The 26,552-nt window shown below is 53.3% G+C and overlaps 2 protein-coding genes across 4 annotated transcripts in view; one reads left to right on the top strand and one right to left on the bottom strand.

Moving 5' to 3' along the window:
- The window catches only part of ETNK2 (ethanolamine kinase 2), a 20,751-nt gene extending 14,465 nt beyond the window's left edge, over positions 1-6,286 (top strand). Inside the window, exons 6-8 of one of the 3 annotated variants that reach the window (XM_017525377.2) lie at positions 516-661; positions 2,807-2,880; positions 5,094-6,286. In XM_017525377.2, coding sequence (XP_017380866.1) covers positions 516-661; positions 2,807-2,880; positions 5,094-5,166 — 293 coding nt within the window. In that variant the 3' untranslated portion in view covers positions 5,167-6,286. The remainder of the gene's footprint in view (positions 1-515; positions 662-2,806; positions 2,881-5,093) is intronic. The other 2 variants (XM_017525378.2, XM_017525376.2) reach the window with 2 other exon arrangements.
- A 3,556-nt stretch (positions 6,287-9,842) lies between these two features.
- SOX13 (SRY-box transcription factor 13) overlaps positions 9,843-26,552 on the bottom strand; it is a 24,648-nt gene continuing 7,938 nt past the window's right edge. The window contains 14 exon segments of the mRNA XM_037737332.1: positions 9,843-11,724; positions 12,699-12,915; positions 14,048-14,191; positions 14,642-14,738; positions 14,885-14,994; positions 15,412-15,574; positions 15,818-15,903; positions 20,124-20,238; positions 20,637-20,705; positions 21,160-21,332; positions 23,542-23,628; positions 23,715-23,826; positions 25,325-25,357; positions 25,360-25,552. Of these exon segments, the coding sequence (XP_037593260.1) occupies positions 11,448-11,724; positions 12,699-12,915; positions 14,048-14,191; positions 14,642-14,738; positions 14,885-14,994; positions 15,412-15,574; positions 15,818-15,903; positions 20,124-20,238; positions 20,637-20,705; positions 21,160-21,332; positions 23,542-23,628; positions 23,715-23,826; positions 25,325-25,357; positions 25,360-25,551 (1,875 nt within the window). The 5' untranslated portion in view covers position 25,552 and the 3' untranslated portion in view covers positions 9,843-11,447.

The following is a 26,552-nucleotide window of genomic DNA, read 5'->3' as shown; positions in this document are numbered from 1 at the left end:
GAGTGCAATGGTGCGATCGCGGCTCACCGCAACCTCCGCCTCCCGGGTTCAGGCAATTCTCCTGCCCCAGCCTCCTGAGTTGCTGGGATTACAGGCACGCGCCACCACGCCCAGCTCATTTTTGTATTTTTAGTAGAGACGGGGTTTCACCATGTTGACCAGGATGGTCTCGATCTCTTGACCTCATGATCCACCCACCTTGGCCTCCCAAAGTACTGGGATTACAGGCGTGAGCCACCGCGCCCGGCGGTGTCTTGCTTCTTAACCACTCTGCCTCTCTCTCTGCTTTCCTCGACCCCACAGAAGCAGTGCTCCTAGCTGGGATGGGGTAGACCCCCACACTAGCTGAGTTTTGTAATCAAAGAAGCTGCCTTCTCAGGGCCACCTTCTTGGGCACAGCCTGCAGGTCAAAGGAGATGGGAGTTTTGAGGGGAGAAGGGAGCACGACTGAGCTGGAGGAGACCCTAGGTGGGCCCATGTCCCAGCAACTTGTATCTGGCCTGCCTCCCCATCAGGCGTGAATGAGGTGGATTACTGCCTGTACCCGGCGCGGGAGACCCAGCTGCAGTGGCTGCACTACTACCTGCAGGCACAAAGGGGAATGGCTGTGACCCCCAGGGAGGTGGAAAGGCTCTACGTGCAAGTCAACAAGTTTGCCCTGGTGAGTGCCTTGTGACTAGGGCTGGGGCAAGAAAGGAGGAGTCAGCAGGAGGGGCTGGTGACCCACCTAACCTCCTACCCAGAGCCCAGAGCTAGGTGAGAGCCTGGGGACACCCATCCCCGGCTCCTGACCCCACCCTAGAGGTGAAGCCTGGGAAGAGCCCTCTTAGGCAGCCCTTAATACTTGATGCCCTGTTCCCTGCTCCCCCAGCCCCACCAGATCTAGGCTGTCTTCTCTCTAGAGAAACTTACAAGAAATAGCCTAGCTTCCTATGTTAGCAATTCCCTTGTTTGAATAAGTAGTTCTTTCTACTGTCTAACCTCAGCCCTTCATGCTGCAGTCAAATTCATCCATATACATATATACACACTTTTTTTTGAGACAGGGTCCCACTCTATCGCCCAGGCTGGAGCACAGCGACACAATCATTGCTCACCGCAGCCTTAAACTCCTGGGCTCAAGCGATCCTCCCACCTCAGCCTCCCGAATAGCTAGGACCACAGGTGTGTCCCACCACCCCTGGCTAATTTTTTAAAACTTTTTGTAGAGATAGGGTATTGCTATGTTGCTCAGGCTGGCCTTTCACTCCTGGCCTCAAATGATCATCCCACCTCAGTCTCTTGAGTAGCTACAGTTACAAGCATGAGCCGCCACGCCTGGCTGTGTGTGTGTGTGCATATATATTTTAACCTTTAGAGAAGACAGAGCATGTCAAGCTCTAATCCTTCTTTGAACTACCTCCACTGACTCAGAACTCTAAGTAAGCTTTTCCCAACAGGCTCTTCCTGCTCAAAGGACTGTGCTGTCACTTCTTAGTTCCGAATGCTCCTTATCCAAGGCACCTGGTCATGCCAGGGCTCCACTGGTGTGTACTCAGGGATTTCTAACTAGTCTCATTCATGTCAGCTGTGCGTAAGTAAGAAGACAAGTCAGCTGCCTTGAATTTCACAGTACAGAAGAGAGCTAAATAAAATCTTTATTTTTCTGTAATTTCAGATTCCCTATTCTGTTTTCCTCACTGACACAAAACTGATTCTACATTAGGCTCTTCCTCCTCAGTCTTAAGACTTTAAGACCTTAAGAACAAGCCTTCCTCTTGCTTAGTTTTTTAGTGATCGTTCATACATGCTAGCTTACTATGCCCCTTTTAAATACTGGAAAGGAAATAAAGTGTAGCCAACCCCTGAGTGGGGAGGAATCTGGGATGGGGTGGGAATGGGGTGGGAGAGCCACAAGGGTGGGGGCACTCACGTGGGAAAGTGATGGCATCACTGGTGTTTGTTCAGGGGTAGATGGGAACCACAGCTCCCTGGCTTTCTTTTTTTTAACTTTTATTTTAGGTTCAGAGGTATACATGCAGGTTTGTTACACAGGTAACCTGCAAGTCACTGGGGTTTGGTGGACAGATTCTCTCATCACACAGGTCATAAGCATAGTGTGCGACAGGTCGTTTTTCAGTCCTCACCCTCCTCCCACCCAGTTCCTGGCCTGGTGGGTACCTCCAGCCACGAGGGGAGCACAGTTTGGTGCTCAGCAAATGCCCAGACTTGGGGGTTCTTGTTTCCATATCTAGGTTCATTTTTCCAACCCAACCAGTCTCCCAGTAGGAGGGAGGGAAAGGAGTGGAGGAGGTTAGTGTAGGGATCTTCCAGCAGACATGTGGTCAGGGCACTGCTGCCCATTGCTCTTTCTTCCCTGCACCTTCCTGAGGGGCACCAGCCCCCACTGGCCATTAGGCCTAAGCTCTGGCTTAGAAGTCCATCTTGGCCTGGATACCTTGCCCTTGAAGACTACAAGAGATTCCCCTGGGTAGGGAAGAGGCCAGAGGTGGCGTGTAGGTCCTGCTTAGGTTGTGGGCACCCCCTGAAATTCCTCACTGCTGACTACCTGCCTGAGGGTTGGTGAACACCAGGGCCTTGGTAGAACTGGTCCTGCCCACCTTTCTCTAATAAGAGTGGAAGCTCCAAATGCTGTGCAGTGACTTGGGCTCCAGAATTTCCCCAGCCTGTGCTGGGGAGACCCCACCACATCTCATCCAGGGTCCTAGCTGTGTGTCTTCCACAATGACTGCATCCCTGCAGCTCTGTAGAGTCAGAAGGAGGCATGGAGAGATTGCCAGGCTGACCCTCTCTGGTCTGTTTCCAGGCGTCTCACTTCTTCTGGGCTCTCTGGGCCCTCATCCAGAACCAGTACTCCACCATCGACTTTGATTTCCTCAGGTGAGTGCGGGGGTGATGGCGGGGTGTGGACAAAAGGGAGAGCCTTGGTTGAGCCGAGGGTGCAGGCAAAGGACAGCCCAGGCAGAATGCCCAGAGTCCGCTCCCCTGCTCTGCTGACTCGCCCCCATTCCAGCTGACGGTCCAGCTCATCTCCAGCAGAGCCATTGGCCCCAGGGAATGCCAGGAAAGTGCCACGCTGAAAAGAGAAGTGTCACACCCTCCCTGTGCCTCGTAGGAGGTCTGCTAGTCCCCATTGCCCACTCCCCGCCCTGCTGCCAGCGCACCTATCCATGGAGCCTGGTGGTGGATGGAATCGTTGAAAATCAGTCTGAACGATCGCAGGTCCTACCCTCGTTTTACAGCAGAGAGGACAGAGGTCCGGAGAGTGGAAGTGACTTGCTGAAGTCATGCGGCGGTTAAGTGTTACCATGCTGCCTTCTGGTTGGGTGACAGACCCAGCTACTCCTTCAGTGACTCCTAACATATATAGCTAGCCGCTGCTTGCATATTGATGATTCAGGGGGTCCCTGTCCTGTGAGGTTCCTATGTCCTGAAGGACCAGGAATCATTTCTTCCTCTATTCCAGTCCAGGGCCTTGCCCTTCTCCTCCTCACCTACCTTCAGCTGAAAGGGAATCACTACCCTGTCTTCAAAGTGTTCACAAGAGAAATGCACATGAAAAGCATGGTGAGATGTCGCCTCACCCCATTAGGATGGCCGCTATTAAAAAAACAGGAAATAAGAATTGTTGGTAAGGATGTGCAGAAATTGGAACCTTTCTGCATCGTTGGTGGGAATGTAAAATGGTGAGCTACTGTGGAAAACAGTACGCTGGTTCCGCAAAAAATAAAAATGTAACTTCCCTATGATCCAGCAATCCCATTTCTGGGTGGGTAGCCAAAATAATTGAAAGCAAGCTCTCAAAGAAATATTTATATACCTGTGTTCATAGCAACATTCTTCTTGGCACAGTAGCCAAGAGATGGAAGCCACCCAGATGTCTGTCAACAGATGAATGAATAAATAAAATATGGTATATACATACAATAGAATATTACTCAGCCTCAAAAATGAAGAAAATCTGGTCACTTGCTACCACATGGATGAACCTTGAGGACATTATGCTAAATAAGCCAGTCACAAAAGGACAAATATCGTTCTCTAAGAGATAACGAAAGTAGTCAAATCCATAGAAACAAAGTAGAGTTGTTGCCAGGGGCTGGGGAGAGGGAAAAATGGGGATATTGCTTCATCCATCTAGTTTCCGTCGTCCAAAATGAAAAAGTTGTAGAGATTCATGTGCACAGCAATATGCATATACTTACCAATACAGAACTGTAAAACAAAACTCCAAACAAGCATGTTTGTGGAAGCGTTGCTCTAGTCTGATATAAGAAGAAAAAATTATAGTTGAAGTAAAAAAAAAAAAAATAGGCTGGGCACAGTGGCTCACGCCTGTAATCCCAGTACTTTTGGAGGCCAAGGCAGGCAGATTCCTTGAGCCCAGGAGTTTGAGATCAGCCTGGGCAACATGGCAAAACCTCGTCTCTACAAAAAATACAAAAATTAGCCAGGTGCGGTGGCATTCACCTGTAGTCCCAGCTATTCTGGACGCTGAGTGGGAGGATCATCTGAGCCCGGGAGGCAGAGGTTTCAGTGAGCCAAAATTGTGCCATTGCGCTCCAGCCTGGGTGACAGAGCCAAACCTGTCTCAAAATAAATAAATATTAAAAGTAAAAAAAATAAGGCTGGGCACGGTGGCTCACACGTATTGTAATTCCAGCACTTTGGGAGGCTGAGGTGGGAAGATCACGAGGTCAGGAGATCAACCATCCTGACTAACAAGGTGAAACTCCATCTCTACTAAAAATACAGAAAAGAAATTAGCTAGGTGGGATGGCGCATGCCTGTAATCCTAGCTACTCCAGAGGCTGAGGCAGGAGAATCTCCTGAACCAGGGATTGGGGGTTGCATTAAGTCGAGATTGCGCCACTGCATTCCAGCCTGGCAACAGAGCGAGACTCGGTCTCAAAAAAAATAATAAATAAAAATTAAAAAGAAATAATAATACTAACCAGTCTGGTTTGGGAATGACCTCCCCAGACCTAGATAGGCTTAGAGCCGGTGAGAAACTTCCCTCACAATGTGAGCACCCCCAGCACAGCCCACCTGCCTTCCTTCCTCACACCCAGCTTCCTTCTGTCTTCCCCCAGGTACGCAGTGATCCGATTCAACCAGTACTTCAAGGTGAAGCCTCAGGTGTCAGCCTTGGAGATGCCAAAGTGACCAGCCACCCCATCGCTCCCCACCCATCTTTCTGGCCAAACCTGTTCCCCAGAGCTCAATTCTGCGCTCTGGGGTCCACATCCATGGACAAGGTGGGAGAGGGGACAGGTGGGTGTCCAGGGAGAAGGCTCTGTCCCTGCTGCCAGCCCCCCGTGGTGGCCACTGAAGACCTCATTCTCCTGTCCGGAGGGGCTGACAGGACCCACTTCTGGGAGTCCCCTCCCACCAGGCTTGGGAGGAAGTGCCTGCAGCCAGGGCCTGGGCCATAACCACCCCTGGGAAACATCATTCCCAGACTCAGGCCCTGCTGGAATTGGGGCTGCCTTACATGTGTCTTTACCCCTTCCTGGCCTGGGGAAGGAGGCGGGGAGGGCTCCTTTCTACCTCCAGTGCCCTGAGCCTCCAAACCGTCTCCCCCGGCATGCCCCATGTGGGAGGTGCTGAGCTCCAAACCAGCATCACGCCAACCCTGACACATGGATGTACATATCTTGGTGATGGGTGGGGGCCAAGAATTGAGCATGACAGCTCCCCCAGCAGCCACCTCATCTGAGACCCTTCACCTTCTCCAAACCGGATCCAATCAAACGACCTCTTCCCAAACCTCAGCCCCAGGAAACAGGCTCCCCAACGTGCTCTCCTGTGCTTGTTCTGTTCCCCTGCTGGGGGGACAGGAGAGGGAGTGGTAAGGCCCTGGGCCTCTAGAGCCTGGCTCTGCTTCATGCTATGGCTTGGCCGGAGGGGACATGGCCAAGGATGAGGTGGCCAAAACCAGAACCAGCAGTCTCCTGCCTTGTTCCCTCCCTGGCCTCAAGGCCTCCTTCCAGGGATGCCTCTCCAGCTCTACCTTATGTCCTGAAGCTGACCTGAGGTCTTCCTATCTGGGAATGACTAGTGGGAGCCAAGAGGATGGGGTGGGGGCCAGGGTCCCCCAGGACCCAGCGTGGGAGGCTGGGCAGGATCCCATCAGAAAGGTGCTGACTGGGCTGGTCGCCCGGACGCTGAACAGCCTCCACCTCCTTTCGGCCCTCACAGCTCCTTGGGCCCTTCTGGCTCTGGCCCAGAAAGTGATTCATTTGTAAATTATCATGATTTCTGCATTAAAATGCTCATTTCCGGACTGCTGTGGCTGAGTGGCAATGGTGAGGAACTGACCCCTGCCTGGGGGCTGAGGGGGGCTCTAGCCCCTCCTGATGACCCCTACAACCTGGGCTTTATGCTGAAGTCATGGTAGCAGCCTGCACACGTCCTCCCCTGTACCCAGCTCCGAAGGCTCTGTAACTTCTTGTAGACCTGGGCAGGACCCCTATTTCTCTCACTCAGCTTCTCTGCCTTTGACCCTCTAGGTAGAATCTACCCTTAGAGGGAATGAGGCTGTGGATTAAAAGGACGCTGGCTGACCCAGGAGATGAACCAGTGACGTCCCAAACACAAGTGCTCAGGATGTCTTCCTCCGTCATCTCCGGCTCCCAGCTCTCAGGGGTGGGGAAGGGGCTGCCCTGAGAATGGGCAGGAGTGATTTCTGGAACTTTCTCAGAAGGCCAGAGGGAGGAAGGAGCAGAAACTCAAAGATGAGACGGGGGCACCCCTCTTAGCAGCCCCGCCACTCTGGCTATACTTTCCAGGCTGTGCATCAGGCCGCAGCTGATCCAGGACTGCCCCCCACCAGGAAGTGCCCAGTGCCCTTAAGGGCAGCAGTGGCAACAGCAGCCGCAGCCTGCCAGGTGGACTCTGGTTGTTTGGCTTTTGCCTGCAAAAAGCACTCTGGTGCCATGGCAACCACTGGAGCTGGCACCTGCCGCTGGAGCCTTCAAGGTCATGGTCATCCAGCATAGCCAGGCCCTCCATGGGCAGCAGCCTCGGGGGGTACCAGTGGGGGACACCGGCAAAAAAGGTGCCAGGCGTGGGGATGGTGCCAGGACTGGGCAAGTAGGGGCCCCTTAGGGTCATCCATGGGGTCAGGTGGTCACAGACACGACCTGTCTGGACTAAATAGCAGTGTCTCCACTCCCTGTTCCTCACTGAGTCACCTCTGGAACTGAGGGCAGAATTAACACTGTGAAGCCGGCTTTGTTTCTAGCGTCCTGGGCTTTGATGCTGCAGCCTTGGAGGCAGCCATGGCAGTGGTGAGTAGGGAATGGCTGGGACAGACCCCCTGCCCCCATCACCCTATGCCCCTAAAGCCCTGGACACCATCTGCATGGGAAGTAATTAGCAGCAGGCATCATCCCACTGCCACCTCTGAGAAAGCATTCTCACTCCCCTAGTCCTCCAGGGGAGTGAGCCGGTGTGGTGGCAGAGGGCACAACCCTGACCCCGAAGTCTGGGAGTTCCACCTTCACTCCTCCCACTGCCCCCCGGGCTAACCAGCACTCCTGCCCTCCTGGCTGAGCGCTGGGCCTTGGAGGCTCCCAAGTGTGATCCGGGCTTCACCCCCTTGGGCCCCTTCCAAGACCCTTAGCAAAGAGCTCTAGTTAAAGGATTCCTGGGCAGGTTCACCTTCCCAACGAGCTCTGCCCCTTGGTCTCTGCCCGAGCGGCACGGAGGGGACAAACTTGTGGCCCAGCTTTCCTGTTAATGACTACAGCACTCTGCTCCTGGTTTCTGCAACCACCTGGCCCCATCCTGCCTCTCATGGGACTGGGGGTGGGGCCCCAGGGCCTGCTCCTGTGTCTCCGCAGATGGAATAAGGCAGGCAAGACAAGAGGACTTGGGGAAGGGAAGAGGAACTCAGGACGGACAGAGAATGTGGGAGTGAGCCAGGCTGGGAGAGTCTTGAGGAGACTGGCAGAACCTGGTTTGTACGAGTGGAGGAGGCCGGGGCAGAGGGCTGAGGAGGGCAGAGGGGATAGACCATGGGAGGTGCAATGAGCAACTCTCCCTCGCGACCACCAGGGGGCAGGCGCCGCCGCCAGCTCCTCCTCCCACCTCTGCCAGCATCTTTTCCAAACATGGGGCCGGGAGGGCAAAGGAAAGGAGGTTCCAAGAACCTGGGCTGGGAAAACCAGCCGGCCAGCATCCAGGACACTCCCCAGACCAAATGGCTGGGCCCTTAATTCTTGGGCAGTCTCCATTCTACGCCCTCCCAACTTTGGGGTCCTAGAGTCAGCCACACCTACCCTCTCTCACCAGCACCCTCTCCAATCTAGAAATCCCTCCACAACTCAAGAGCCTGAGGACTGCCCGAGTTGGGACGTTCACGCTACTCTTTTTGTGGAGAAGGTGTTCCTCATGTCGAGCCAGCCTTGAGACCCATCCAGGAGTTCAAGTTCAGTGGCTCATGAGCTTTGTGAAATACTACACTTTGCCCCCCGGCGGCTTTGGGGAAAGCAATCTTGTCCTTTCTGTGCAACCCCCGCCTCCTCTTTCCTAGAGGAAACAACGCCTGGCCCTTCTGACTATTCCTCTAAGGACAGTGTCCACCAAGATCCCTCCTGTGCTCCTCCACGTGGAGTGCCAGCTTCTGGGCCCCTCCGCTGTAAGGACAGACTTCCCTAGTGAGGGGGTGAGGAAGGGCATGCTGCCCAGGGACTAGGTCTGTGTGGGGTACACTGGACCATCACCTCCCTTGTTGGGAACACAAGCCTCTATTAATCCAGCCCAAGTTCAACTCTTCCACAAGAACTGCCATTTGGTTTTGCTGTCCCTATTCCATACCGATGGGATTAATTTTTCACAAGAGTTGTTTCTCTAGACTGTGGTTAATGTGCATTTTGAGTGGCTTCAGACTGTCACCCAGCCCTTGCAGGGCTATTACTTCTCCTAATGTGATAACTAGGTCTGAAGTATTCACTCAAAGCATGTGTTCAGGCCGGGTGCGGTGGCTCATACCTGTAATCCCAGCACTTTGGGAGGCCAAAGCAGGTGGATCATGAGGTCAGGAGATCGAGACCAGCCTGGCCAACATAGTGAAACCCCTGTCTCTACTAAAAATACAAAAATTAGCTAGGTGTGGTGGTGGGTGCCTGTGGTCCCAGGTACTTGGGAGGCTCAGGCAGGAGAATCACTTGAACCTGGAAGGCAGAAGTCGCAGTAAGCCAAGATTGTGCCATTGCATTCTAGCTTAGTGAGACTCTGTCTCAAAAAGAAAACAAACAAAAAACAAAGCACGTGTCATGGATAGACAGCCCTGACCAGCATTATCATTAAAGTCCCTGCTTCATTAATTAGCATCATGGGAGCCTCTGATGGGCCTCAGGGTATACCTTTGTGAGTCCTTTTCTGAGAAAATGATGCACAGTTTCATTAGCGTCTCAAACGGCTCCTTCTCTGAATGCTAAGAACTCCGTAAAAGGTTTAATTTTGTTGTCAGATGAGGACAACGAGGCCCAAAGGAGAGACCTGGCCCCCACTCCCCAACCCCAGCTCTGTGGCCAGTTCTAGGAAGACCCTGAGCTTCCTGACTCCTATTACAGTGCTCTTACTACTGCCTTCTTTCTTAGGATCCGGGTGGGCTCACCTCCTCAAGGTAGGGGCATTCAGTGTGGGCTCTGTGGATGGCACCTGTCACTCACAGGCTTGGCCTGGGATCCCCTTGCCTTAAGCTGGTTCCTCCGAGGCCCCACGCCTGAAGCTCCCGCAGGCTGCCACCAGGGGACAGTGGTGCCCAGGCTGGTGGCATATTTAGGAATTCTGGACTTAGGCCAGCCTCCCTCCTCCCCTGCACAAGGGCCAGATTCTGAAATGATCTGTCTTTATTATGTCATCAGAAAACAAAAAAATCCCCCGAGTGTAAACAGGAGAAATGTGCTGGTTAAGTTACTCATCATTATCTTATTATTAACAAAATAAAGCACTATCTATGTTTACAGTCATAAAAAAAGAAACAGCCTGGAGAGAAGTGGGGGCGGCTCTGAGGCTGAGGATGAAGAGGAGACAGGGGCAGACACAGACTCCATATCTGGCCCTGTGGGATTTGGAGTTCCCATACTGATCCGAGGGCTGTTTAGTTAGGTGAAAATGGGATTTGATTTCCTTAGGAAACCAACTTGTGAAACTGATCAGAGGCTGAGATCCAGTCCCTGGTGTAGAGCGGGGGAGGGGAGGGCAGGCCGGTGAGAGGCAGGGCTGGGTGGGAGAGGCTGAAGCCCAGGAGTCTTCTCAATTTCTTCCAAGAATGGGGAGCCCCCCACCCCATGCTCATGAGGGAGGAATAAAGACTAGCTGCCATGGAGAGCCCCTCTCCAGGGCCTCTGACTCTGGCAGGAAGGGGAGCACCATCAATCCTCCTGTCCTGACTCCCTCGTGGGATCAGGTTGGGACCAGGGCTGGGGGCACCAGGACAAAGCCCCTTGGAATATGAGGCACATTCCCATGCTGATCAGAGCTAAAAATGGCTCTGTGGGAACCGACTGGCAGAGCCAGGGAGGGAGTAAAGGGGAGGGCAGGAGGAGGGCAGGAAGGCTGATGAGCCTAGGGCAGACCAGGGGCCTACACAGACCCAGAGAATCCAGAGGGCACAGGGGGCAAGGACAGACACCAAGAAGGAGAAACAATGAGGGCCTTGCAGAGAGACAAGGACGGAGAGAGACAGAAATGCACACAAGGACACACAGAACCTGAGACACCCAGACTGACAAAGAGGTAGCAATTTGGGGACAAAGAGAAGCACAGAAAGAGGCCCCCAGAGAAGCAGGAGTGGCATCGAGAGACACACCCACAGGAGCTCAGCAAACTACAGTGCCTGGCACATAGTGGGCACTCAATAAATATCTTGTGCAATGAATGAACAGATGAAAACACACACACGTGCACACGCACGCACACACACACACAGCAGCCAAAGGGACCATGGGCTTGGCAGAGATGAAGACAGCAAGGGACAGCCAGACCCTTTTGCACAAAGTGCAAAGCGATCCTGGTGAGTGATCTGGGGGAGTGTGGGAGGGCTGTTGGTCCCACAGTGGCTGGTCCAGCCAGGACAAGAATGGAAACAAAGCATGTGACCCCAGGGGAGACCGGTCTGTAGCTGCCATACCCCAGGTGGGTAGACCTGCAGGAGAGGAGGATCATACAGTGTTCCCTGGCCATGAGCCCTAAAGGCTGAGGTGCTCAGCCAGCTCAGCCCACAGCCACGCTGCAGTTCCTGCCCACCTAAGCCAACAGCTCCTCAGGAAAGGAGGGGGCCTCTCCCCTCATTAATGTATCTACAAGTGCTTTGCCCATCTCTGCAGCACGACCAAGTCCAAGTACCAACATAGTCTTAGGTTGGCTGGCTGTGCCCATCGCGTTGGGACGAGGTCTTCCCCAGAGGAGAAGGGGCCGAGCCCACCCAGCCGGGATCAGTCTGTGAGCACCACCAACTCCCCATCGCTCTTCTCTTCGCCCTCCGAGTCCTCGTCCTCGCTGTACCGGTACATCTCGCCGTCGGCCACCGAGTGCCTGTCGTCTGTGCCCTCGCCCTCCTCTCTGAGGCTGCAGGTGTTGACGATCACAGGCATGTTGGGGTCCAGGCTACGAGGGACATAGTGCTCCACCAGCGGCTGTGCCAGCGGCATGCCTGCCGCCCGAGGGTACAGGACATCCGAGGAGCTCATCTGCACCTGGCCAGCCTGCGGGCTACAGGGCGGAGAAGGAGCACGGTGACGGATGCACACTCAATTCAACCCCAAACCCATCTCCCTCCAGGCCTCCTCAGAGCGTGCACTCCCACTCCACACCCTCTTGGCTGTGACTCAAACACCCTGCCCCCCGCCTGCTTTCTGATGGCCAAATTCACTGGTACCTACAGCCCTGCAGATGACCTGCAGACCCAGGGCCATAATATTCTTGGAAGATCATGTATGAATCCAATTTTTAGAAACTGCGTGTTTTATTTTTTTGTTTACTTCTACTTAGAGACAGTGTCATGCCCTGTCACCCACGCTGCAGTACAGTGGTGCAATCACAGCTCACTGTAGCCTTGGCCTCCCTGGCTCAAGTGATCCTCCCACCTCAGCCTCCCAAGTAGCTGGGACCACAGGTGTGCACCACCACACTTGGCTACGTACTTTTATTTAAAGATGAGGTCTCACTGTGTTGTCCAGGCTGGTCTCAAACTCCTAAGCTCAAGGGATCCTCCTGCCTTAGCCTCCCAAAGTGCTGGGATTACAGGTATGTGTCACCACACCAGGCAGAAATTGTGTATTTTAAATGCCCTAGGAGATTTCCTGTTTACAGGAATAAACCAGGGTGCTTGCTTTAGTCAAGTCAGGAGCCTTTCTGTATGATGATACTTTGATTTCTAGCCCCTTTGAATTTCTATTAAGTTCCTCTGCCGTGGGATCTACAGGCACTGTCTCCAGGTCTATGTGGCCAGTCCTCCGGTCACAATCCTATGTCCTCAGCCACTGGGTGCTCACCACAGTCACATACATAGCCATACAGTCTAGTCGCACATGCAGGCTCAGCTACACACAGGTAACACACACGTAGGCATACACACAGCACCCCTGGGGTCACACACAAAGGCAGGCCACACACGGACACCCAGTCACTCATGAGAGCTACATGTGCACACACAGTCTCCTGGCCGCTGCGGAGGGCCTGCTCACGGGATCACATAGCTCTGGCGGGCATCCTGGCGTCGGGTCCTCATCAGGGCCTTGTACTCGCCCACACGCAGCCGCTTCCCCTCCACGATGCAGGTGCGCTTGGGCCGCGGCTTGTACTTGTAGTCAGGATACTTCTCCAGGTGCTGCCGGCTCAGCCGCGCCTGTTCCTCGTAGTAGGGCTGCTTCTCCTGGTTCGTCATGGACTTCCAGCGAGATCCTGACCCAACCCCCCAGGGGCAGGCAGTCAGTGCTGGGCTCCGCTGAACACCCCCAGCAGGACCTGAGAAGACCTTGGTGCCCAGGTGGGTCCACAAGATAATATGTGTGCAAGCACCTAGCAAGGGTCTGGCCTGATGCGGGTGCTCCTTGGATGCTGGGCAAATGAATGAATGAAGTTGGCCTGTACAGGGGTATCCAATCGCCAGCTTAAGACTCGGCACCCACTCACGTTCCTAACAATCCAGCAACTTCCTTGAGCCTCTGGCCTGCCTGATTTGCATAAACAAAAGAGCAGCCACCTCAGGCCTTCAACAACCCAGACAGGCTCCCTGCTCAGGACAAAATATCCAATGTCTCAGTCGACAAGAGTCCTGTGCTGACACCCGAGGAGCCTCAGTCTTGAAACACCTGCCCCCTTGAGCCCATCTGCCCTGCCCAACATCCCTCCGAGGCCAATCAGGACATGTAATTTTAAAAAACCTTTCTAGTGACAGCCCAAGAACACTAGTCTCTCCTGTTTTCTGCCAGATCAAAGGTCTGGGCAAACAGTGGAACAGGTTAGGTTTAGATCACGAGTACTAAAGAATGTAAACACACACACACTCACTCACTCTCTCTCTCTCTCTCTCTCCTTGAGTTCTTGAGGACAGGTGCTACTGAACACTTCAGTGGTACAAGACCCCAGAGCCCAGCTGCCCTCACATCCCCAGTGACTCCTGCACCCCTATCATCAGATTCCACTGGAGTCCAACACAGTATGGAATATCACCAAGAAAGCCCTGAATAGACCCAGCTGACTCCTGCAACCAGGTCTCCCTGAACCATGGCCCCACCCACCCCTCCTGAACCATGGGCCCACCCACCCCTCCTGAACCATGGCCCCACCCACCCCTCCTGAACCATGGGCCCACCCACCCCTCCTGAACCATGGCCCCACCCACCCCTCCTGAACCATGGCCCCACCCACCCCTCCTGAACCATGGGCCCACCCACCCCTCCTGAACCATGGGCCCACCCACCCCTCCTGAACCATGGGCCCACCCACCCCTCCTGAACCATGGGCCCACCCACCCCTCCTGAACCATGGCCCCACCCACCCCCCAACCATGGCCCCACCCACTGGCCCTTACCAAGGATCTTGCTGATGCTGGAGTTGTGCATGTCTGGGAAGGCTTGTAGGATCTTCCTCCGCTCATCCTTGGCCCACACCATGAAGGCATTCATGGGCCTCTTGATGTGACTGCTGTTTCGGGACTCGGGGAAGTGGCGGGAGCCTGGGGGACAGGAGAGAAGTCAGCTAGGTAGCCTGTCTGGGGTCCTAAGAGTGCCCCAGGGCCAGCAGAGAGATGTTCCCCTACTTGACCAGCAGGAGGCACTGAGGAGGCTCCCACAGCCACCAGCCCAGGAGGAGCAAGGCAGGAGCAGAGAAGGCAGAGGAAACAGCAAGAGGCCCAGCCAGGGAACCAGAGACAAACAGACAAGAAAATCACAGCAATATGGCCTCAAGAGAGAGCAGAAACTCAGCAGTCTCAGAGACAGGGCGGAAAGCAGACTCAGAGACAGAACCAACAGACACATAATGGGACAGCAGAGGCACACACACCTGGAGAGGACCCAACAGACCGAAGGAGCGAAGGGATCAGAGGCAGACACAGCCTGCCCTGGCCCTGGCAGGACACAGAGTTGGGCCCTCCTGCCCATCAGCCCAGTGCCCGAGCCCTCACCGTCCATGTCGCAGCTCAGCATGGCTTCCTCCAGTGGGTGCACACAGCTGTCCTCCAGCCGCTCCTTGGCCGGGGATGACTCCAGGCTGATGAGGTCCTAGGTTGACAGGGCGACCTGACATCGGCCTCCTCTGCATCACCCACTCCTCCCCCTCCTCCTATCTTGGTGGCCTCAGACTGTGTCTTCCAACCCTGGCCACCATCTGTGGCTGCCCCCAGGTTCAGGTGAGTGGGGGGCCCTACCTTACGGAAGGGGGTGTTGGGAGAGCCTTCCAAGGCTCCACTGTGGCTGTGCAGCAGCTGCCGAGCGTCCTGGATGGCTTTGGTGACAGCATCCCCCTCACCAAGGAAGCCTGTGGTAGAGGGCAGAAGAGAAGCGAGGGAAGCTGAGGGTGTCAGCCCAGTGAGAGCCCAAACTCCATCAGCCTCCCACCATGCCACTCCCATGAGGCATCTGACTGTTCCTTCCTGTCCTTCCACAGGGTGACGGCATTGCGCGTCCTCAAGGGGGTGCCACTTACACTGGCTCTTTATTGTGCATGTCAATAGACTAGAAATGAGAATAGCAGCCCCTGGAACTGTGCAACTCTGGCCTGAATCACTGATGCTTGGAATGCCCAGACAGACACGATGAGGGAGAGGAGGAAGGGGAGCTTCTGCTAAGAGCAAGCCTAACCCAGAGAGGAGCAGGGACCTGCTCACGGTCGCATCATGCTGGCGGCTCCCCACTAAGAGGGCTGAAGGACAAGTGCAGGCAGCAGGAGGCTTACCCAGAGGCAGGCTCGGGGGGCTGGACTGCAGGTCCCGCGTGGGGCCCCCATGGCTGGGGGGGCGGGGCGCACAATTGCTCATCTTGAGGCTTGGGGAGCTGGAGGTGTTGGGCAGCTCAGGAGCCTTGGGCTTGGCTGTGAGGTTCAGGGGCTGGGAGGGCTCCTGAGGGAGACCCGGCAGGTCAGAGGATGACAGACACCAGAGGAGACTCCCACAGTGGGACAGAGAGGAAGTGAGGTGAGCATACCCAGAACACACAAGGAGAAAAGTGGACAAAGAAGGAGCAGGTGAACAGGAACACAGGACGCCGTGGCTCACCCATGCACACCCCGCAGTCCCCTAAGGCGGCAGCCAGCTGTCAGAAGCTCAGCAGGGAGCCCCAGGCTGGTGGGTAGAGGGCAGTACCTGCAAGGGGTGGTGGGCGGCCATGGCCCCAGGCCTCTTCACCACTGGGGCAGGGGGACTGTGCAGCAGCTGCAGCGGATACTCCACTATGGAAAAGGCGGCAGGGAGAAAAGTCCTGGATGAGCACAGAACAGCAGACACCCTGCTTGACGAGGTCCCAGCACCACAAGGTGGGCAATGGCTCGCAGCTGGCCCAGCTTGGTTCCAACCACTGCCCTCCCCAGCCCCAAAGCATGGCTGGAGGCCTCCTGTTCCCTCACCCCCACTGCCTCTGCACACTAACCGGCATCTTCACTGGGTTATCCCCTTCCCAACCCACTCTACTTAAGCAGAGCTTCCCAGATTCTAGAGTCTCATCCAATGGCACAATGAGAGAGGGGACACCATCTATTCATCCAACAGCCACTTTTATTTTGCACCTACTTGGCACAGGACACAAAAGCGGCTGCCTGTTGTATAGAACGTCTCATATGTATCATCTCACAATAATACATGGTATGCAGTACGTAACAGGGGCTGAATACATCATCATCCCATTTGACAGATAAAGAAATGAAAACCGGCCGGGCGCAGTGGCTCACGCCTGTAATCCCAGCACTTTGAGAGGCCTGGGCGGGCAGATCACGAGGTCAGGAGATTAAGACCATTCTGGCCAACACAGTGAAACCCCATCTCTACTAAAAATACAAAAATTAGCAGGGCATGGTGGCATGCGCCTGTAATCCCAGCTGCTCGGGAGGCTGAGGCAGGAGAATTGCTTGAACCCGGGAGGCGGAGGTTGCAGTGAGACGAGATTGCACCACCGCACTCCAGCCTGGGCAACAGAGTGAGACTATCTCTCAAAAAAAAAAAAGAAAACCTTAGAAGTCAAATGCGGCTGGGTGTGGTGCCTCATGCCTGTAATCCTAGCACTTTGGGAGGCTGAGGGGGAGGACTGCATGAGGCCAAGAGTTCAAGACCAATCTGGCTAACATAGTGAGACCCCCATCTCTATTACTAAGAATTTAAAAATTTTAAAACTAAAAATAAGAAGAAAAATGGGTTACCCACAGAGCTATTAAATGGCAGCATCAGGATTTGAACCCCGCACCTCTAGACTCCACAGCCGTTCCTTCTCCTCGACATGACACTCCTACCTGCCCTACGTCACTCCCAGGCCCAGCCTCCAGGTGGAGAGACAGGCCACATGTAGAAATCACGAAGTGCATGGCAGGTGGTGATGAGGGCCGCACACGCAGAGCGCCAGCAAACTCTGCTGCAGCTAGGGTAACTAGGGCAGGCTCCCTGGGGGAGCTGAGGTGTGTGCTTAGCGCCTGCAAAATGAGCAGGATTCGGGCAGGTGGAGATGGGGTGGCAGAGTGTGTGAGGGTGAGCTGTGGGGTATGAGGCAGGCCATGGGGGCCAGGTCGGCTCCAAGGCCCGTGAAGGCCAAGGTCAGGAGTGTGGAGCCCATGCTGTGGGCACAGAGCACCGTGTAAGGCTTGTGAGCCGGGGATGGCCACTGTTCGCAGTCAGCTTTTGCAAGGGACCTTGCTTGTTTAGTTTCTGGAGCAAAGTGGGAGGCAGCCATGCCAGTCCCCGGCTCCCATAGCTTATTTCCTTTCCTCACCTGGAATGCAGTTGGGGGCCCTATCCCCAACCAGATCACACTGTCCCCTAGCCTCCACGGCTCCCCTCCACATTTATGGGGAGTTGCAATGGTTTGGAATTTCCCTGTCCTTCACCTTCAACCTTCTCCACTCCCAGTTCCCCCTGCTAACTGGAAATGTCCACACTGGGCCTGTCTTGGTCTACTCGGGCTGTTGAAACAATGTGCCATAAACCAAGCAGCTGACAGACCTCAGAAATTCATTCCTCCCTTCCGGAGGGGAATCTGCTTCAGAATGAGCTGTACCTTGAGTCTGACCTATGACTGATTGCGGTGAGATTTATTATTGTTGTTTGTTTTGTGACAGGGCCTCACTCGGTGTCTGTCTCGTTTTTTCTCGCTCTGTCTCCCGGGCTGGTGTGCAGTGGTGTGAACACAACTCACTACAGCCTTAACCTCCCAGGCTCAAGCAATCCTCCTGCCTCAGCCTCCCAAGTAGCTGGGACCACAGGCACAGGACACCATGCTGGGCTAATTTTTTTATTTTTTGTAGAGATAGGGTCTCACTTTGTTGCCCAGGCTGGTCTTGAACTCCTGGCCTCAAGCAATCCTCCTGCGTCAGCCTCCCAAAGTGCTGGGATTACAGGCATGAGCCACTGTGCCTGGTCTAGGTGAGATTAGATGAGGCTCTGGACTTGAAAGTTTTGAATTGATGCTGGAACAAGTTAAGATTTGGGTGTCTACAGGGAGGGAATGAATGTATTTTGCATATGACAAGAACATGAATGTGGGGGAGTCTGGGGCAGAATGCTATGGTCTGAGTGTTTCTGCCCCCCACAATTCCTATGGGGAAAACTAATTCCCAATGTGACAGAATTAGGACGTGGGACCTTTGGGAGGTGACTGGGTCATGAGGGTGGGGCCTTTAGGAATGGGATTGGAGGCCTGAGGGAGCCTGTTTACCCCTTTCACCACATGAGGACACAGTGAGAGATGCCATCCTTGAACCCGAAAGCCAGCCCTCACCAGACACCGAATACACTGGCTTCACAGTCTTGGACTTCCCAGTCCCCAGAACTGTGAGGAATACACGTCTGTAGTTCATGAGCCACCCGGTCCATGGCCTACAGCCCCCGAATGGATGAAGATGGGGCCTGGCTTCCTCAGTCTATTGTGTTTCCCATTTACACCACGCTACAGTGCCAGGCGCAAATGAGGCAGGAGCAGAGTCGGTGGGGCTGAGCAGTCTACCCAAGCTCACGGCCTATGGGCCTTGGGGAATTTCCTCTTCTGTCTCTTTCTCGCCTGTGGAACAGGGAGGATGGACTAGCCTGGCTGCCTTTGAAGCTGTCTGCACTCCTAGGGTAATTATGGGTAGGACCTCTGCCCTGTCCCTATAACTCTCTGTCACTGCCGTAATTCAGGTATCATCCCATATTGCTAGAATCACCTCAGCAGCTCCTGCTTCTGGCCAGTCTCCCCTCCACGCCCTACCCCTCAAAGCAGAAAGACACACTTGCTACTCAAATATTCACATGCACCCCACAGCATACAAAATAAATCCGACTCCATGCTCCGCCCCCAACTCCATGCTCCGCCCCCAACTCCATGCTCCGCCCACAACTCCATGCTGCACACCTTCATATCCCACACCCTTGTCTGACACATGGCCAGTCTGCTGAATTTCAGTGATGGGGTAGAAGGCCATAGTGACATGGTCTAGGCAGGGATGAGAGTTTGAAGGTAGGAATCATGGCTGCTAGAATTTGGGAGATGCTGGCTCCCACTTGTAATCCCAGCACTTTGGGAGACCAAGGCACTTGAGGTCAGGAGTTTGAGACCAGCCTGGGCAACATGGCGAAACTCTGTCTATACTAAAAATACAAAAATGAGCCAGGTATGGTGGTTTACAGCTATAATTCCAGCTACTTGGGAGGCTGAGGCAGAAGAATCATTTGAACCCGGGAGGTAGAGGTTGCAGCAGTGAGCTGAGATTGAGCCACTGCACTCCAGAGCCCAGGCGACACAATGAGTGAGATTCTGTCTCAAAAACAACAAAAAAACAACTTGGGAGATTTATAAACTCCAGTTAATATTCCAGGTTTTTTTTGTTTTTTTTTGTTTTTTGAGATGGAGTCTTGCTGTTTTAACCAGGCAGGAGTGCAGTGGTGTGATCTCAGCTCACTGCAACTTCCACCTCCCCGGTTCAAGTGATTCTCTTCCCTCAGCCTTCTGAGTAGCTGGGATTACAGGTACCTGCCACCACACCCAGCTAATTTTTGTATTTTTAATAGAGATGGGGTCTCACTGTGTTAGCCAGGCTGGCCTCAAACTCCTGACCTCAAGCAATCCTCCCACCTCGGCCTCCCAAAGTGCTAGGATTACAGGAGTGAGCCCCGGGAAATATTCCAGATATTAGTACTCTGGTATAGTAAATGTACCAAAACTGGGAAGACTAGACCTGGATTGCTACATCATCTTCCATCTAAAAAGGGCTTTATGGTTTTCCAATGTGCTATTTCTTTTCATTCTCCCAGTGAAGTTCAGTGAAATTCAGCAAGATTCAGAAAAAGAGGATTATTTTTCCACCAGACAGATCCGAAGCTGAAGCCCAGAAAGGCCACATAGCAAATTAATGGATGAAAGCGGCTCCAGGGCACCTTCCCTGACCTCGGGACAGGCTGGCCGCAGTGGCGGGACCACCCTTCTCACACTCACCTGGTTTGCAGGGAATGGGTTGAATGGGTAAGGCCAGCTGGGAGTCGGGGGTGACAGGCAGAGGTTGGTGGCTTGGGGGGAAGGCTGGGATCATGACATAAGGCATGTTAACCTGCTGAAGGCAAAGAAACTCTGTGTGAGTCTCCAGGGACCCAAACAGCTACCCAGCTATGGTCAGCCCATGACACAGAGAATGGACCCATAGACAAGAGGCACAGGGGGTAAAGAAGGGACAGCTTTCCAAAGAATCCCTCTGGCCCCAGGCCATCTCTGTGGGCCCCTGTCTATCTGCCCTCAGGTATCAGCTGGGGAGGAAGACATGACAGGCTCCTCCCTTAAAACAGGGAAGGAAGACAGGTTGGGGGCTAGAACAGAAATAACCCTCCTAGCGTCAGGCCTGAGTGATTCTGCTCTAGGAGCTTTATGCACACATCCCCTGTCCCCAGCTCTACTCCAGGCCGGTGTCAACTCCCTCAGCTGCCTCGTGCCTCTCCAGGTCTCCCTCCTGGTTACCTGGATCTGCTGCTGAAGGAGGTTGATCTTATGCTGCTGCTGAATCAGCTGCTGCTGCTGCTTTGCAATCTGGGAGAGGGAAAGAGTAGGCAGAGTGGGTCATGGACATTAACCCTGGTGCCCAGAGCCTGCCCAGCCCTAATCACGCCCTGCCTTCCACAGTAGCGCAAACCGCGGAGTGCGGTGGCAGTGGGGAGCAGAGCGGTCAGCCCTCAGAACTGGTTCTCCTTTTGCAGGAAGTTCATCCCTCCCTGCAGGACCAGGAGGCTGGGCAGGAAGCCGCAAGCTGCTCTTCCCAGAGTCCTTTTCATACCCTCCTACCCCTAACCCCTCACTGTCGCAGCCTCCACCTCCCAGGTTCAAGGACTCATGAATCAGTCCAGGTAGGAATCCTACAGCCCCTGCCCCACCTACCCCTGGCCCCAGCCTGCACTGGTGGGGCCTGCCTCTCAGGCACCCTTCTCTAGGTCCTGACACACTCGCTTTCCTGGCAAGAAAGCCACACCCACTGAGCAGGGCCTACCTGCTCCTGCTGCTGCCGCGCTAGCTCCATCTGCTGCTGCTGCTTCTCAAACAGCATGGCAGCCATGTTCTTCTGCTCCGAGTGGGCTGTCAGGAGCTGGTCCCGCAGGGTGGACAGCTGGTGGATCATGATCAGAAGCTGGAGCTCCTTCTCTGCTAGGCTTTCTTGGGTCCCTGCTCCACAGTGAAACAGCCCCCAGTGGGATTTTTTTTATTTGTTCATCTACCCACCCATCCATCTACCCATTTATTCATCAGACACTTATTGAGCAACTGCTATGTCCCAGGACTATTAGGGGCTGAGCCACAGAGACGATGACACAAGACGCCTGCCTTGAAGGGGACTCTTCATGTTGCTACCTGGCAACTACTAGCCTGGAAGTTCTCCCCTATTAGTCACTAATCCCAGGCCCTAAAAACGCTGACAGTGGGACATCTCAGCCCCAGAGCCTCAGGCCTCTTGGATGTCCCCCAGTGCTCAGCACCACACAGGGCCAGGGTGGACACCATCCCATCAGAGGGATCCAGGGGGACACACTCAGGCTTTGAAGCAAGTTGGGTCTGGGTTCAAATTCCCATTTCAACCCAACCTGCCTCTGAGCTGTTAGACTAGTTTATCAATTTCTCTGCACTTTAGGGTTTTCAAAATCTGTTAAGTGGGTGTAATAGTCACTTCAGAGGGTTACAGTGAGGGATAAATGAGCTAATAGAGGCAAGACATGGTGGCTCACGCCTGTAATCCCAGCACTTTGGAAGGTCAAAGCCGGTGGATCATCTGAGGTCAGGAGTTCAAGACTAGCCTGATCAACACGGTGAAATCCTGTCTCTATAAATATATATATATACATATATTATATATATATCTACACACATATATACATGTGTATATATACATATATGTATATATAATATATGTATATATATTTATAGAGAATTTTCTATAAATTTATATATATTTATATATGTATATATACACGTATATATATTGTGTATATATATAATATATATATGTACACACACACACACACACATACACACACACACACACACACACACAAGTTAATATATGCAAAGCTCTTCCTCCAGGATCTGGCACAGGGTCCTGAACCAATAAATGTTAGCGTATCCCTGACCTCCAGTTTAGCTCCTGCCTGATGCAGCAGTTTATTCCTGAGTGTCTGGCCACAGACTTTTTTTTTCCACATCAGAAATCACTCAGGGATCCTTCGAGAAATAGAGATGGCCAGGCCCTTACCATACCATGGGGTTCCCATTCAGTAGGCAGGGGTGGAGCCTGGGTATCTGTATGGTTTTATCTCTGTGGATGTGATCCAGAACAATGCAAAAATGGTCATTCTGGCTGGGTGCGGTCGGTGGCTCATGCCTGTAATCCCAGCAATTTGAGATGCCAAGGTGGAAGGATTGCTTGAGCCCAGGAGTTTGAGACCAGCCTGAGCAACATGGTAAGACCTCATCTCTTTTTACAAAAAGTATAAAAATTAGCCGGGCACGGTGGCTCACACCTGTAATCCCAGCACTTTGGGAGGCCGAGACGGGTGGATCACCTGAGGTCAGGAGTTTGAGATCAGCCTGGCCAACATGGCAAAACCCTGTCTCTACCAAAAATACAAAAATTAGTCTGTCACGGTAGCAGGCGCCTGAAATCCCAACTACTCAGGAGACTGTGGCGGGAGAATTGCTTGAACCTGGGAGGTGGAGGTTGCAGTGAGCTGAGATGGAGCCACTGCACTCCAGCCTAGGGGATACAGCAAGACTCTGCCTTCAAAAAATAATAATAAAATAAATAATTAGCCTGGCTTGGTGGCAGGTGCCTATGGCCCTAGCTACTCAGGAGGCTGAGATGGGAGGATCACTCAGGAGGTTTAAGCTGCAGTGAGCCAAGATTGTGCCACTGCACTCCAGCCTGGGCGACACAGGGAGACCCTATCTCAAAAAAAAAAAAAAAAAAAATCACTCTAAGGAATCCAAGCAGCAGCCCGTTAATAACCACTTCTCATTCACTTAGTGAAGTCCCACTGACTTAGAATTAATTAGAGTGAAAGGAAACTTTCTGCTCATTTTGCAGTTAGACCTGGGAAGTGGCAATGACATGCCTGAAGTCACAAGGGTGCCTGGTGAGAGCCCAGATTCATAGCCATGGAATTTGATTCCTACCAGGCCTCTCCTGCATGGGAGGAATCAGACCTAACGCTTGGGGCCCCCAAGTGAGGGATGGTGATGACACCTAAGGCCAGGCAGGAGCCAGATGGCACAGGATAGGTATGAGGGTAACAAGAACCGCCCTACAGCGCCAGGCTGCACGGCCAGGCCAGGAGAAGAGAGATGGAGTTCAAACACTTCCCCAACCCCTACAGGCCTCCACCTTTGACATCTTTGGCTTCCATAGAGTTCCTTCCGAGGAACCTCTCCTTCCAGTCACTGGACAACAGCTTCTCGATGGCTGGCACCACTGGAAGACAGCAAAGGGGTGAGGAATAACTGTCCTAACACCTCCCTGCCCCAGGACTCTGCCTCTAACTAAAGCAGACATCCTACCTTCTTTCAAATTTTGGTTGAAGTCCAGCTTCTCCTGACTTCCAGAGGCAGCCTCCGACGCTCCTGGTCTCTTGGGTTCTGGGGACCCATTACCCTCTGGAGAGCTACAGTCCTGTAAGACATGCTGAATTGTCACTGTCACCCCCAAGAGAAGGGGACAGGCTGCGGGGAGGGCCGGGCACCTCAAAGATGTGTATCCTGAGAGATCCCAACCCTGCTTAAGTCCTACTTCTCCACCTGCTAGGCCCCTTTGTCCTCCACCTGCTGGACCTTTGCTCAGGAAAAGAACAAAAGATTTCAAAACAAAAGACCTGCGTTTCAGGCCAGGCTTAGTGACTCACAAGTTGCTTGATCCCACACAAGTCCCTGAACTGCTCTGAACCTGACTTCCCTCTTTTGAAAATAGAAATATTAATACCTCCTCTGTTACAGGATTGTTGCTGGGATCAAGGGCGTTAATGCATGTGAATGAGGTTTGCCACTGCAATCAGGGGCCAAAAGTAAGCTGTTAGTTATTACTCCCTTCAACACACCCACTACGCCAGCGGGGCTGCATGGGGAGCAGGCAGGGGCTGGCAAGTTACTCACACTCCCCACTGCCTGCCTCACTCCTCTTCTCATCAAAGTCCTCCTCATCCTCTAAGGCCTAGCTTGAGGCTCTACTTCTCCAGGAAGTCTTCCTTGATCACCAATGCCCCCACCCCGAACCCCCCTCCTCCAGGCTGGATTCCTTCTTAGAGCCTGTAACTCTCCTCATTTTTACTTGTTTGAATTTTAATTATATATTCCCTTTTTACATCTCCTATGTGAAATAACAGAATTTTTAGGAGGAGCAAGAATCCTTATTAATCGTGTGGCTCAATCCTCTTTTTTTGTTGGTTTGTTTTGTTTGTTTTTTTGAGACGAAGTCTGGCTCTGTCACCAGGCTGGAGTGCAGTGTTGCAATCTCAGCTCACTGCAACCTCCACCTCCCTGGTTCAAGTGATTCTTCTGCCTCAGCCTCCCAAGTAGCTGGACTACAGGCGTGAGCCACCACGCCAGGCTAATTTTTTGTAGAGATAGGGTTTCGCCATGTTGGCCAGGATGGTCTGGATCTTCTGACCTCGTGATCTGCCCGCCTCAGCCTCCTAAAGTGCTGGGATTACAGACGTGAGCCACCGAGTTCAGCCCATTCTCTTGTTTTAAGGGTAAAGAACCGTATCATCTTTAGCAATGACCTGATTCTTGCTTGGGCAATCAGATTGATTTCCCCAAACAACCTGAAAAATCTTGTAGATTACTTTAAAGCTAGACTTTTAGCATGTGTGTCCCATCTCTCCATCTAGTCCTCAGAAGCAAAGACTGGGTCACACATAGGTGAATAGTCACTATCAAGCAAGTGAGTGAGTGAGTGCGGGCCTGAGTCCAGGTCCTGCTCTGATAGGTGACCTGGCTTCTGGCCTCAGTCTGAACTTGGCAGTGCCTCCCTGCTCCCCTACACAGCGTCTTACTCCTATGATCACCATTTCTGCTTGTATCTGCTGTCATCTAGGGTTGTGGACCTGCCCAGCCTAGGAGAGGCCAGGGACGTCACATGCGTGTGAGGATGGAGGCAGAGTGGGGACACTGACCCAGTAGCCCCTGAAAAAGTGCTGGGCACCTGGGCTGGAGCTCGGGGGTCAGCACCATCCTGGGAGTCCCGGGCTGGGTCTCCAGGTTGAGGTTCAGCGGCAGTGGCTGAGCCCTGGGGGGCCTCGTGGCAAGGCTCCTTCTTCTCCTCTGACTTGATGGTGCAGTTCACCATGGTGCCAACGCCATCCAGGGCCAGCTGGGCAGAGATGGGGCTCCTCATGGACATCCTGGGGAGGGACAGAATGAGCTGAGGTGAGTCTCCAGTCGTAAACTTCTGCCCAGAGGCAGTGACCCTACCGTTTGCTCCCCCACCCCACCCAAGTGCCTCCTGGAGCCCCTCACACGGGCACACTCACAGAAAGTGCAAGCCTACTTGTGAACCCACAGAAAAATCAGCACAGGCTCTTGTGGCCCTCACGTTTTTTGTTTTGGTTTTCATTTTTTAAACAAAAAGTTCTAGAGAAGAGTGGGCCCACCCTTCCTCACGCCCTGCCTGTTTAATGCTGGGTCTATGGGACTAGTGGACTGGTGGGCCCAACTCACGAGGCCAGATCCTGACTGGCAGTTTCTGAGCTCAACAGAGTTGAAAAGTGTGTGTGTGTGAGTGTGTGTGTGAGTGTGTGTGTGTGTGTGCACGAGTATAGGTCTGTGCATGTTTGTATGTATACAAATGCATTTTTTTTTGAGACAGAGTCTCACTCTGTCACCCAGGCTGGAGTGCAGTGGCATAATCTCGGCTCACTGCAACATCTGCCTCTGGAGTTCAAGCGATTCTCCTGCCTCAGCCTCCCGAGTAGCTATTACGGGCAACTGCCACCACGCCAGGCTAATTTTTATATTATTTTTAGCAGAGACAGGGTTTCACCACGTTGGCCAGGCTGGTCTTTTACTCCTGACTTCTCAGGTGATTTGCCTGCCTCGGCCTCCCAAAGTGCTGGAATTACAGGCATAAGCCACTGCGCCCAGCCTACAAATGCATTTTTATAATTAGTTATCAAAACTTAAAAGTCAAGAGACAGCACATGGCCGGGCGTGGTGGCTCAAGCCTGTAATCCCAGCACTTTGGGAGGCCGAGGCGGGTGGATCACGAGGTCAAGAGATCGAGACCATCCTGGTCAACATGGTGACACCCCGTCTCTACTAAAAATACAAAAAATCAGCTGGGCATGGTGGCACGTGCCTGTAATCCCAGCTACTCAGGAGGCTGAGACAGGAGAATTGCCTGAA

The sequence above is a fragment of the Cebus imitator genome, unplaced genomic scaffold (assembly GCF_001604975.1).
Source record: "Cebus imitator isolate Cc_AM_T3 unplaced genomic scaffold, Cebus_imitator-1.0 Scaffold38, whole genome shotgun sequence".
Lineage (NCBI taxonomy): Eukaryota > Metazoa > Chordata > Mammalia > Primates > Cebidae > Cebus > Cebus imitator.
The sequence above is the reverse complement of the archived record's forward strand: the minus strand, read 5'-3'. Positions and strand labels throughout refer to the sequence as shown.